The sequence below is a fragment of the Diuraphis noxia genome, unplaced genomic scaffold, assembly GCF_037042655.1.
Source record: "Diuraphis noxia isolate RWA-SAM2 unplaced genomic scaffold, SU_Dnox_SAM2 contig0004, whole genome shotgun sequence".
NCBI lineage: Eukaryota > Metazoa > Arthropoda > Insecta > Hemiptera > Aphididae > Diuraphis > Diuraphis noxia.
Genome location: NW_028301714.1, coordinates 7,054,595 through 7,066,803, shown reverse-complemented (window position 1 = coordinate 7,066,803; position 12,209 = coordinate 7,054,595). Strand labels below are relative to the sequence as shown.

General features: G+C 30.9%; 1 protein-coding gene across 2 annotated transcripts in view; it reads right to left on the bottom strand.

The window, feature by feature from the left end:
• Positions 1-3,106: 3,106 nt before the first annotated feature.
• The window catches only part of Fas2 (neural cell adhesion molecule fasciclin 2), a 192,583-nt gene continuing 183,480 nt past the window's right edge, over positions 3,107-12,209 (bottom strand). Inside the window, exons 13-15 of one of the 2 annotated variants that reach the window (XM_089227825.1) lie at positions 10,752-10,880; positions 7,200-7,271; positions 3,107-6,141 (exon numbers count right to left, since the gene is read on the bottom strand). In XM_089227825.1, coding sequence (XP_089083951.1) covers positions 6,057-6,141; positions 7,200-7,271; positions 10,752-10,880 — 286 coding nt within the window. In that variant the 3' untranslated portion in view covers positions 3,107-6,056. The remainder of the gene's footprint in view (positions 6,142-7,199; positions 7,272-10,751; positions 10,881-12,209) is intronic. The other variant, XM_089227827.1, reaches the window with a different exon arrangement.

Here is a 12,209-nt window from a genome sequence, read left to right as displayed (position 1 = left end):
TCTGCTCCCTTCAACTTCGATTTAACCAAATTCGAATGTAATTGAAGAGAGGAAAAACGCCAACGCCAAAGGCTCTAACACTCTATACGGCGGTAGGCTTTTTACTTATATTGTATTCTAACACGTCAAAATGGCACATTCACACGGACAGTTCTCTTATATGGTGTCTCGGTGGCTTTAAGGGGCATCATTTAGGCAATTTCTAATCGTATCGTCATCATCCGTTACCTTTGTGTCACTCGTAAGTGATCATTGGCCAGTGTTTGGTGTAAATGTGTTGCACGCTTACTCAATACTCGCATGCACAACAGTGTCAAGTCGTCGAGAGGGTTGCTAATATTTTTGGAATTACGTGATAATGAAAATGATAATGACGATCAAATAACAGAAAAAAAAATGCACTTCCAATTATCCTCAATTTTAATTTTTTAAATAATTTTAACCCGATAGACTTTTGCCAAAATTTCGTAGGAATTTCATTTGCCAAATTTTGAATAGCTTAAGCGGTATAGTTTAAAATCGATTTTTTTAGGTTCTCAGACCAAAACATGCACTTAAAGGGCCAACAAAACAAAAATAAATAAATATACGAAAATGGTTTTCTTAAGCGGCTAACGAATTCAAACTATTGTTTAAAATTTAAAACGGACTTCTAGAACTATAACTCTTCCCCAGTTTATGCATAACAAATCCAATCGCTCGCAAAAAGCACTGCTTAAAACTTTTGGTTATAGAAGTGTCCCGTTGGTAGAAAGGACATAGGACGTTTGCACATCGCTATTGTTACGAATTACCTTTTTTTATAAGCCTTTTGCGTATCGCTATTGTTAAAAAAGGCATTTGGTGTTTTCCTAAATCATTACAATTCTTATAAATTACATATATGTTATCAATAATCAAAAAACTATAATGCATACAAAAATAATAGTCAATATTCATGTTTAAAATAAATTTGAAAACAATAAAATTATCTATTCAATTTTACGAAAAAAAAAAATAAATATTTTTGAACGTACTTACTTATACTACCATATTATTTGATCATCTTACGAGACTAGATTCGTTATAAATTGTTGTGTCATTACTCAATATATACGATCATAAAACCAAAATACAAAGTTATTAAAATATTAATAAATATTATTATTATTAATTACTCTTCGTACAAATCTACAACCATGCAGGTTGCTGAACTTATAACTTATCTGCAGTTATTAATATTATCGTATCCTAACCCATTCTATGCATTTGCTGATTTCCGGGTAATTAAGAGATAGATTTGAGTTGATTCCCTATTGTTGTTATCAATTACCAATAGATTTCACGAGTAAAGAATTCGACCGTCTCACACAACTCGCTCAATGTCCACAGAGACCACGTGCGAATTTAATAAATTATTAAATTTTTTTTATTTTGTAACGTACTAAATGTTTTTTAGTTATTTTTTAATAAATAATAATTATAATATAATATAATACAACAAATAATTAATAGATAAAAATTGAATGATTTTCAAAATATGAAAAAAATCAAAAAAAAAAAAACAACATTTTTAAGAAACTATTATCAGCCAACCTCGTAGTGGTGTTTGTTGGGTTATAGGCTAAATATTTTACTAAACATTGAAAAAATATATAATGACCCGGAAATCAACTCGTATATATATACCTCTTGACGACCCCCCCCCCCCCTGCAGGAATCAACTAGTACGCGGCCATTAATAATGCTCGATTAGCAAACGACCAACCAAATTTTTTACCTGAAGTACTATAATGATGCGAATATTTTGGCATACCAATAATGATCTGCCGAATACGCTGCCGTTTCCCTATGCTAAAACCACGAAACTTCCGAAGCTAAATTTGCCGGCCGTTGTCTCTCCTCGTCTGTTCTAAAACGAAAAACGAACGTTTCGTAACGCATACACAACCGGACGATCGCAGCCCACACGTATATTATAATACTATGGAGGTCGGTTGTGTTCGACGACAACTACGCATCGTCTGACCAGAAAACGGTTCAACCGGCGAGCGTATTCCATCGTAATATTATACTGCAGGGAGATTTCTTAAGCATGTTTTCACTCCCGTTTTTCTTTAATCGTACATTTATTCAAATTATGATTTTTCCAATTTTTAAGTAGACTTAAATACTATACATTATTTTCAAATTTCTGAACACGTTTTTTGTACTACTTGATTTTCTGAAAATCATTTGGCTGATATATATGTATATATATTTTTGTTTTTGAAAGATTTGATGTATCTAAATCTGCAAAATTCTAATAAGTAGTTTCTAAGTTTTCATAAAATGTTTATACTAAAAATAATAATCTTTAATGTTAGATTGTAAAATTAATTATACTTGGATCATTTTTATAAGTCATCTATATTGATAAATCAATAGTGATAGCTAATTTTTTTTAAATCGTAAAAGCCTCTTATCTACTTAACCCATTACTATATATATATATAGACATCCTGAAAACACAAAGTTACATAACTCAAACACTACTAGCTTGAATTTTTATTTAGAAACATCAAAGATCTCAAAACAAAAAACAAAAAATGGAGATTCTTATTTGAAAAACTGAAGTTTGTATTGTCACCGGATCATCCTTAAGCGGTACATAAAATGTCAATGGTTCAAAAAAAGGTATTTAAAAGTGTATTTAACAACTTCAAAAAAATCGGAATTTTAATATATTATACGTAACTTGACCACGGACATAGGATGAGCACGCTTAAAAAATCAATAATACGTATATGTAGAAAGGTACTAACCCAAATAAGTACAGGAAGACGTTGTGACCAAAAAACGTTGAGAAGTACACTTGAGTAGAAGTACGTACCTATAATAATGGTTAGTCCATAATAGTCAAAAGGCGACCTCTCTGTGTGTATTTGTGAGAAATTTCCTCAGCTCGTTACCGACCACAGATACCAAGTATATACCATACTCTTAATATATTTTTGTTAAATTACTTGGTCACGATCTTCGTTCTTCGTTCTTTTTTTTCTTATCTTTTCTTGCCAAGGAGTTGTATAACGACGACGGACTTTGACTATACGAGAAGGGAATAGAAAAATATGAAACACACTCATCGTTCACAATCGCGAAAAAAACATTTATTTCAGCAGAAAAAAAATATCATGATGATAATATATATAGTATATAGAGGCAGACGATTGGTATATAATGACATAATATACAATTTTAATATATATATATACCACCTACGTACATACAAAATATATAATTATTATATTGTTCACAAATATATATTATAATATATATATATAGCTGACACTTAAACGTAACACATGTTTATATTATGTAATAGTTAATTATTAAAATATAATGTTTATTATTATTGTTATTGTTATATAATATTAGGGGTTGAATATAATATGTTATTTACAATGCGCGTTGTATCGTTCGGGGACTTGGAAAAAACGTTGTTCGCGCGTCAAAAGAAAAATTTAAAAATAAACTGTTGGAGGCTATTATAGTATAATATTATGATATATGATAAAGTAGGTTAACTGGCACGATGAATACAATACCTTTACGGAAGGTGAAAAATGTTATTGTGAAATCAAACGAAAATTGTATGATGTATAATAGTAGCCCACCGACCTACACGTTGTACCCGTTTTTGAAATTTGTTCGAAATCCATGAGCTTGACGGTGCGATGGCGGCTAATAGTGGGAGGGGTAGAATGACGCTGAGAAAAGTAAAAAAAAAAATTTATATTAAATGACCGAACGAGGAGTCGACGGAAATCATTAAATTGGACACGATTGTTATTAAACCATAAGCTTAACACATATGAACAACAGTTATAAATACCTATCGTGTCTTATTAATTTTAGTAATATTTATTCACTCGTCATAATAATAATGAAAAAACAAGATGGCGCCTACGGCAGTGGCGATCGATAGCGAACAGAAATGTAAAATAATATAAATGTTTAAAAAAAAAAAAAAAACAATTGACAATACATTTTCACAATGAATTTAAGTATAATAATATACAATAATTTACATATTACGATTTATGATTGATTTATAAAATATAATATTATTCATAAACATAATTTTTTTTAGGCGGTAATTTGTAATTTCCGTAATTATAGTAATAATAATAATAATAAATGTAAAGTAAATGGCCGGTAAACGGTTGTATTAAAAAATAATGAAAATCGCATCGCCAACCAATCGCCATATTATTATACATAAGTATATATAATTGGTCGACCAGTGCAATATTATAATAAATAAGTGTTGTACGCATCTCGATTGTTCGAATCTCACGGAAGACGGGAAGTAATTTTCGTCTTTTGAAAAAATATAATGATATAGCGATATAATATGAACATTATATTATGTTATGTTATTTATGATTAAGAGACGGAGAAAACTTTATATTTTTTAGCCGATACACCGCGTCACAACGCCAATAAAACCGAATCGCACGAATTTCATAAAAATATATAATATTATCATACGCATGATATGATAATATATAACTATTATATACGACAGACAATATTATATTCACACGATTTAAGTTCAAAAAAAAAAAAATAATAATAATAAGTAAAAAATTATTTACGTAGGAACACAATATTTAAGGAATAGTAATATAATAATAATAAAAATAAATCATCAAATCAAACGTTCGTTACACAATAATACGAAAATAGTCTTAAGACGTAATTATATAATTTAATCCTTAAACGACACATACATAATAATTTATTAAGTACAAAGCAGCATCAAACAACCGAAACGATCGTGTCCGTCGAATAAAAGCATAAAATTCAAAAAAATTCTTATAATAATAATAATGGTTATTTATTTTTTTTACATTCCTAAATCGAGATTCGACCAAGTAAAACGAACGAATTAAAAATAAAAGTATGCCACCAATATGTGCCAAACACCGTTTTTCGGGTACACACAAATAATGGTACAAGTACACTGCAGATAATATATTATATTATTATCATTATTGTTCTGTTGTAATTAAACTGTTATTAAATCACGCGCTTGCATAGCTGTGAATGTGTTTTTATTAATTTGAATTTTTTTTCGGGCTATCAAAAAGTGATCGGAACGTTACCGAGCTGAAAAAAACTAAAAATATTTGTTATCTTGTGACAGTTCTCGACCCGCGTCATCGAGTGAGATTATTGATCGATGTAAAATTCGTTCGAAATATCGTCATGTTATAAATACGAGTAATGTGTGGCGTACGATAATGATATTTTGTTGTACGGCGTTATATGTATATATGTATAAAATGAAATAATAAAAATTAATAATAATCGTTAACGCTAAACACTTAAAAATACAACGTTGAGAAAAGTATCTACAAAACGGGGCGGGAAGGAGGCAAGGGGTACACGACACGAATGCGTTGGACTGGGTATAGGTAGTTCTAGCGGAAAATATTTTATATAATAATGTAATATTATGTTATCAGTAGCGGGCAATAATATTATATATAGTAATAGTAAACATTGTACAGTAATAATAGTAAAAGTATAATGTATATAATATAATATAATGATGATAAAAATATTATGTAGTAGCAGTATAATAGTACTTATATATATATATATATATAAAGTGGCTAGGTAGTATAAAACAGTACGGTAATAATAATCATAATAATTGCATAAAATAAATGCCAGAGCGGCGCGAAACTCAGTCGGTCGGTCGAACTCGGAATCGTTTCGCGTAAAACAATAATAATAACAATAATATTATTATTATTATTATACACTCCAATCGTCGCATATTTAATATCATTAGTCAACTATTTTATTATAATATTATCATTATTATCATTATTATTATTACTATTATAATATGTTAATGTTTATGAATTTCGGTTTATAAAATATATTTTTCAGTCGTGAAATCGTCGGTCCGCGTACACCGCCGGCGTCATGAGTTGCACAATTTTATGCGGAATAAGTCGGTCGTGTGGTGTCGTGCAGCAAATCGTGTGATCGTCTCGAATCGGTTGATGGGTCCGCCGATTTTAGACGGCCGAATCCTTGCCGACGAAACGGGTCTGCGACACTGACCTTTTGACGTCGTACTCCACTTCGGTGTCCTTTTTCAGCCTGCGAAACGCGTTTACAAAAGTCGCATGTGTTACTACGATATTGTTGTTGTGTAATATTATTCAATGCACTAATTAAATGCAGTTTTTTTTAGTTATTTGGTACAATGGCGAATAAATAATGGATTTCAAAGAGAAAACATTTCATCTACTACAGGCTGTATAGGTTAGGCTATATATATATATATATATATATAGCATCTCAAGGCTCAGACGTTTCTTTAAATCGAGTCACGAGTATATGTATAAAACTACACGAGTGCAGTTAATACCTGCAGTTCGAAGAAATAAATAACAGATGCGGATGATTTCTTAAAATGCATTTCCCCTATACACAATTATATTATTCGCAATGTTCTTAATAATTTATCGACCTACAAAGTTCGAACATCTTGAGCATCGACCCGAGGCCGTATTTTAAAACGATTTCGGCATTGAAGCACAATACCGCTAAATCCGTCACTGGTCATACATTTATTAGCGGGAAGAGGGCTGCCCATGATTTTCAATGTTAAATAGTCAGATAGAAATGAGAGACAAACGTTGGCCGATCGAATGATTGATATGAAACAAGAATTAGGATTTAGCCGACTTTGATAAAAAAAAAAAATTGGACAAAATGTTCGATAATATTTCCAAGATCAACGTCAACGAACGCAATTCGCCGAATTCAATCGATATTACGTATACTTTTACTATAGATGCGTGCTACGCGAAACTTCAGCCATTCACCGTCGTCGAATAATTATTATTTGAATTATTAAATTCTAATCAATAAACCGGAAACTACAACAATAACAATATTTAACGGCGGCACGCGAACATGGTTTCCTTATGAAAAAAAAAACGTCTGCGGGAGGTCTGTCCTCCGTGAACCACACTCGCGGTGCAATGAAGTGCAACCCCGTATGGTGTGTGCGAGTATATTGACGGGGGTGAGCACGTGGCGGGTGAAGCCGAGGCACAAAACAAACTTCCGTCTGATGGACACCCGGCGAGGGTTTTTCGATTTTATTTTTGAACGCCGTTTTTCGTATTACACAATTATTATAAACTTACATTTCGGTGGGTTCGATGCGCAAATTGTTGCTCTGGTAGGTGTTGCCGTTGGTCAACAGTTCTTTGCCCTCACTAGAAAACAATATTATAATATTATACAACAATGTATTTTCCGAACAGAAAATTAGACGCTTACATCACGGTATCGTATACGTATATAACATTATTTTTTGTATTTATATAATATGTATACATATACAATGCGTGTGTAAGTACTATGCATGTGTGTGTCGCATATTATATTAACAACATGGCATATACAGGTATTCCACCGGCACTAGGTGGCAGCGACGGCGCGAACTTTCCCCCCCCCCCTGTTCTGGACGCACGAATTTATAAGAGCTACACATAATAATCATTAATGTTTACAACGGTTTGCATGTATCCAGCTATATAGTTGTAACACAACGACCCAAATTATATTATGTTTACAAGCGTCATATCTACCTATTGTACGCGTGCACATAATATTATATTATTATTATAATGCGTTGTAATTATGTTGTTTTAATCGAGAACATTGTGCACAGGTACCTACTGCAGTTGCAGTATACATTTATACAGGACGTTTATTTTAACGTCACTCATTAGTCCAGTTAAAAATGTTTTTATTTGTCATACATTTTTTTTTTTTTTTTTTTTTATAGTGGTAGGTACTTAAGCGGGTATAAACTTCTTAATATTATACACATTTTATTGTTTTTGTTTTTTTTTTCACCGCTAATTTTAATAATATTAATCTATCATGGCGATTTTTTACGGGTCTTACTTCTAAAATTGTATTGAACGACTCCCCTTCTTCTCTATATATTCACCTGGTTCGGGATATGAGATTGAAAATATTATTGGCATAAAAAAAAATTGAGATTTCTATAAGAAATATAAAAGAATAAATGAAAAGTTAGATCTTTCACATAAAAGATATGTTTTGATAGTTTACCACTTTCTTAAAACAGTTGACCGGGATAGTTATTATAATTTGATCACAATATAAAATAAACTTTCAATAATCAAAAGACAATTTAAAAAAAATCAATATACATTTAAATTATAACTTATACAATTTATAGTTAACTATAATAAGATATATAGATAATATTTTTTTGCAATTACTATAAAAATTTGATTATTCATTTTCAGCGTAGAATTTGCAGTATTAGTGTTAAAACATTTTTTTTTTCATAATCATTATTATTATCCTATCTATTTATCTAACAGCGTCAGCCCGAACTTTATGTCTTTATTGGATTTCGTTTTTCATTTTAAAAATTGAGTGATTTGAACGCCTGCAAAAAGTAGGCTGGCTGAGCTTCTGTGTACTTATATTATATACTTAATCTTCGGTAAAAATTATCAATCGTAACATTTTTAATTTTATTTTTAAAGAGCTAGCTGTCCATTACTGGAAATTAGAAAAGCACGATTACCGTGCACCTTGCACACATAAGGTGATTTTTTTTGTAAATCTCATCTTCGAGGGGAAAAAATCACTACGTATTTTATGCATGAAGTATCTCTCACCTAGCTAGCGCCCAAGTTCGCATCGCCACTGACCAGCACTATACCGCGGTACATACCTATATATATATAAATCAATAAATGTATGAACTCATAATAATATAAGCACATTATTTATTTATTACACATGTATATAATATTATATAAAATGTAAATACACAGTGGAAGAGTAAATACGCGTTGGCATGTGTTTGGGAAAAAAAAAACACCAAACAATTTTTACATATAATATCGCACAAGCGGAAAAATTAATTTAAAGCGAGTCAGTCTGCAGAAGACAGGTAATTGGCTTAAGTGTATATTATTATTTATACATATAATGTACTCAAAACAGCTTAAAAGCTTATGTTATATTTTGTATATTTCATAATACTGCACTGCAGCGGTGTCGTTATGATAGTGTATGTTACAAAGGCGCAAGTGTATATATATATATATTATTACTACAAAAATAATAACAACAATGATGATATTATATTGTACGTGGGTCGAAGTGTAGGTACGACGGATTAGATGACCTTTGAAGAGCATCCGTCGCTGCATTGCGGGTAGGCACAGCTCTACAATATGTATATATATAAGTTTAGGGTGTTAAACCAAAGCCGTTCGCATAGCGCGTCGAGTGTATAAAATTATTTAAATTTTTATCGTTATTTTATCATAATACAGTTTCATTATAATATCATAAACTATATTATTGTTATTATGTTAAACGCGCGAGTGTTAGCTGCAGCAGGCGTATTACAATATAGTCTATAGACAATATTATACCTAAGTGTTATAGCAATATTATTATTACATAGCAGCGAGATCTACGCGAGGTGCATAATATTATGATTTATGCGACGCAACCGATACAACAATACATAATATCACATATATAGGTGTTATCATCATATTACATAGCATATTATATCATCGTTATCGTATCACGTCACTTATCGTTCAAATTATATAGGTGCTTATCAATAACGAAACACGCAGCAAATATTTTCATTGCGATCGCGCAAATACTTGATATAATATGTAATTGCACAATGAACGAAAACAGTATTAAACAAAAATTAAAACCGCTCACACAACGCACACGAAATAGAAGAATTCGTATATATAGGTACAATAATATTATTTTATTGTAATAATCAAAATAATAAAAATAAAATAAAAAAAACAAGGCGCACACGCAAAACAAACGGGAGGAAGACAACAGAGAGAGAGAGAGAGAGAAAGAGAGAGAGAGAGAGAGAGAGAGAGAGGAAGAAAAAGCGTAGTAAGCATAATATAACATTGGGCCGCAAAGTTTTTCAAGTTGCGGACAGAATTCGACGGGACATTTCTCACCATTATTTTTGACACAACTGTGATTTCGATTTGGCCGATAAGCAGCTATAATATTGCGGACGACGTGGACATTTTTTATCGTTTGCATTTGATATCAACAAGTTTCGGAGTGGTGAAGCGAAATTATACAAGATTTGAATGTATTCGAGCCGAATATCGAAAATGACTTTCACAAAATTTTTAACTAACAACCTTATGTTTTTCCATTTAATATTTGTTTACCTATATTTACTTTGGGTTCACGGCTGCTTTTTCCCTTAGACAATTATGTTCAGAAGAGCCCCCGTGTACTAAACTGTTAGGTATCGTAGGGTACTCGGTTACCAATTTAGTAGAGGATCTACTATAGGATGTAGGTAGCTTATATCCTAAGTCCCGAAAAATTTGAAGGGAAATACGAGTATATTCTGTGTGGTCGCAACCCGCACGGCTTTCATTAATGTGTCCGCAACTATAGGAAACGTTGTGAGCCTACAGAATATTAGATATTATGCATTACATCGCAGTGAATCAGTAATAGGTATAGGTAGGTATATTATATAGAACTGAACGCATTTAGTAAATAAGACATTGATATTACGGTAAATACAAGCGACCAAACCAAATCAATTAAATAATAATAATAATAATAAAAAAAAAAAAATTTATATATATTAATTAATTAATTAATTAAACAGACAACACGTTTCTTACAACACAAAGTTCATATCTGGCAAGGGGACTTTCTCTACGTCGGAAGTGTAAGAAGAACCGTTTCCGTTACTAGACGATTCACCCGTGCTGTTGTTGCAATACGGCAACGGAAAACGCCAACCATACAAACTGAAAACGGCCCTCGGTATTTGAATAATAAATAATAATAACAACAACAACAACAACAACAATAACAATAACAGGTAATATCATAAACACGGGTTATATTAACAACTCAATGAGATTATATCCACAAAGTTAACAACACATGTAAGTATAAGTATATAATATTATGTATAATATTATATGTAATAAAAAATGTCTCACCGACAATAGGTCATCACCGTCAGCCCATTTTTTCTAACATCTTTCTGATTGAACGTTACACAGCGCAAGATCGTTCAATCGGCTGTATCGGTTTTTGTTTGTTTTATTTTTTTTTTTTTATAAGGAAACGCGGACAAAGAGTCACTCAATTCGAACAAAAACGTAACATTATATTATTATTATTATTATTATAACAATACGCTTGGCTCTTCGTTTCGGTGTAAGATTTTTGTTTTAAACATTGATGAGAAAAACCGGGCTAACGACGGATGCAGACTTTACGGCGAGACATCCTTATATAGTAATAATAGTATATTATACATGGTTAAAGGGTTTATTATTTAGTATTAGTAATAATTTATTAATTAATATAGGTAATATAAAAAATGATAATTTAATAATAGTAATAATAAGTTTTGTACGTATAGCATTTGAAGTGTTCATGGATTATATACATATTTTTAATTTCTTTTTTTATTAGTTTTCACGAAAAAGTAAAAATTTTGGAATTATAACAATATCGTATTGATGTTATTTTTTCATTATATTTAACTGATAGACATTTTAAAATTTCTATAACACCTATAATTTATTAGTAAATTTTTCATCAATTTATACATTTGGTTGAAGTAGATATATTACCAATATTATAAGAAGAAATTCAAGTCATACAATTGGAAAGCAAAATAATATATCCCTGCAGACTTAAAAAAAAAACAAACACAATATCCTATCCGATTACTCAAATCGGTTAAGTTATAGGTACGTATATATATTTTATATTAAATTCCAATCCACTAAAAAAAAAAATTACATACATAAATATTTAATGATTTTAAACACTATATGATACATTATAACATAAAAACAATTCATTTGTTTTCGCTGTTTTCAGGGGGAGCAAACAACAGCATACATACCATTAATTGTTAATGTACCTACCTACACTTATACGCGGGGTACACAACTTAACGGTCAAAGGGTTACTTCATGGACATAAAGGGTGTATACAGGTTCAATGATGTGCATACTATATTAATATATAATATAGTGTTGTGTATATGATTGTATTTAATAATATAGTTTAAAAATAACAAAATGCACGCACACGCGACCTTCACACAGACACAC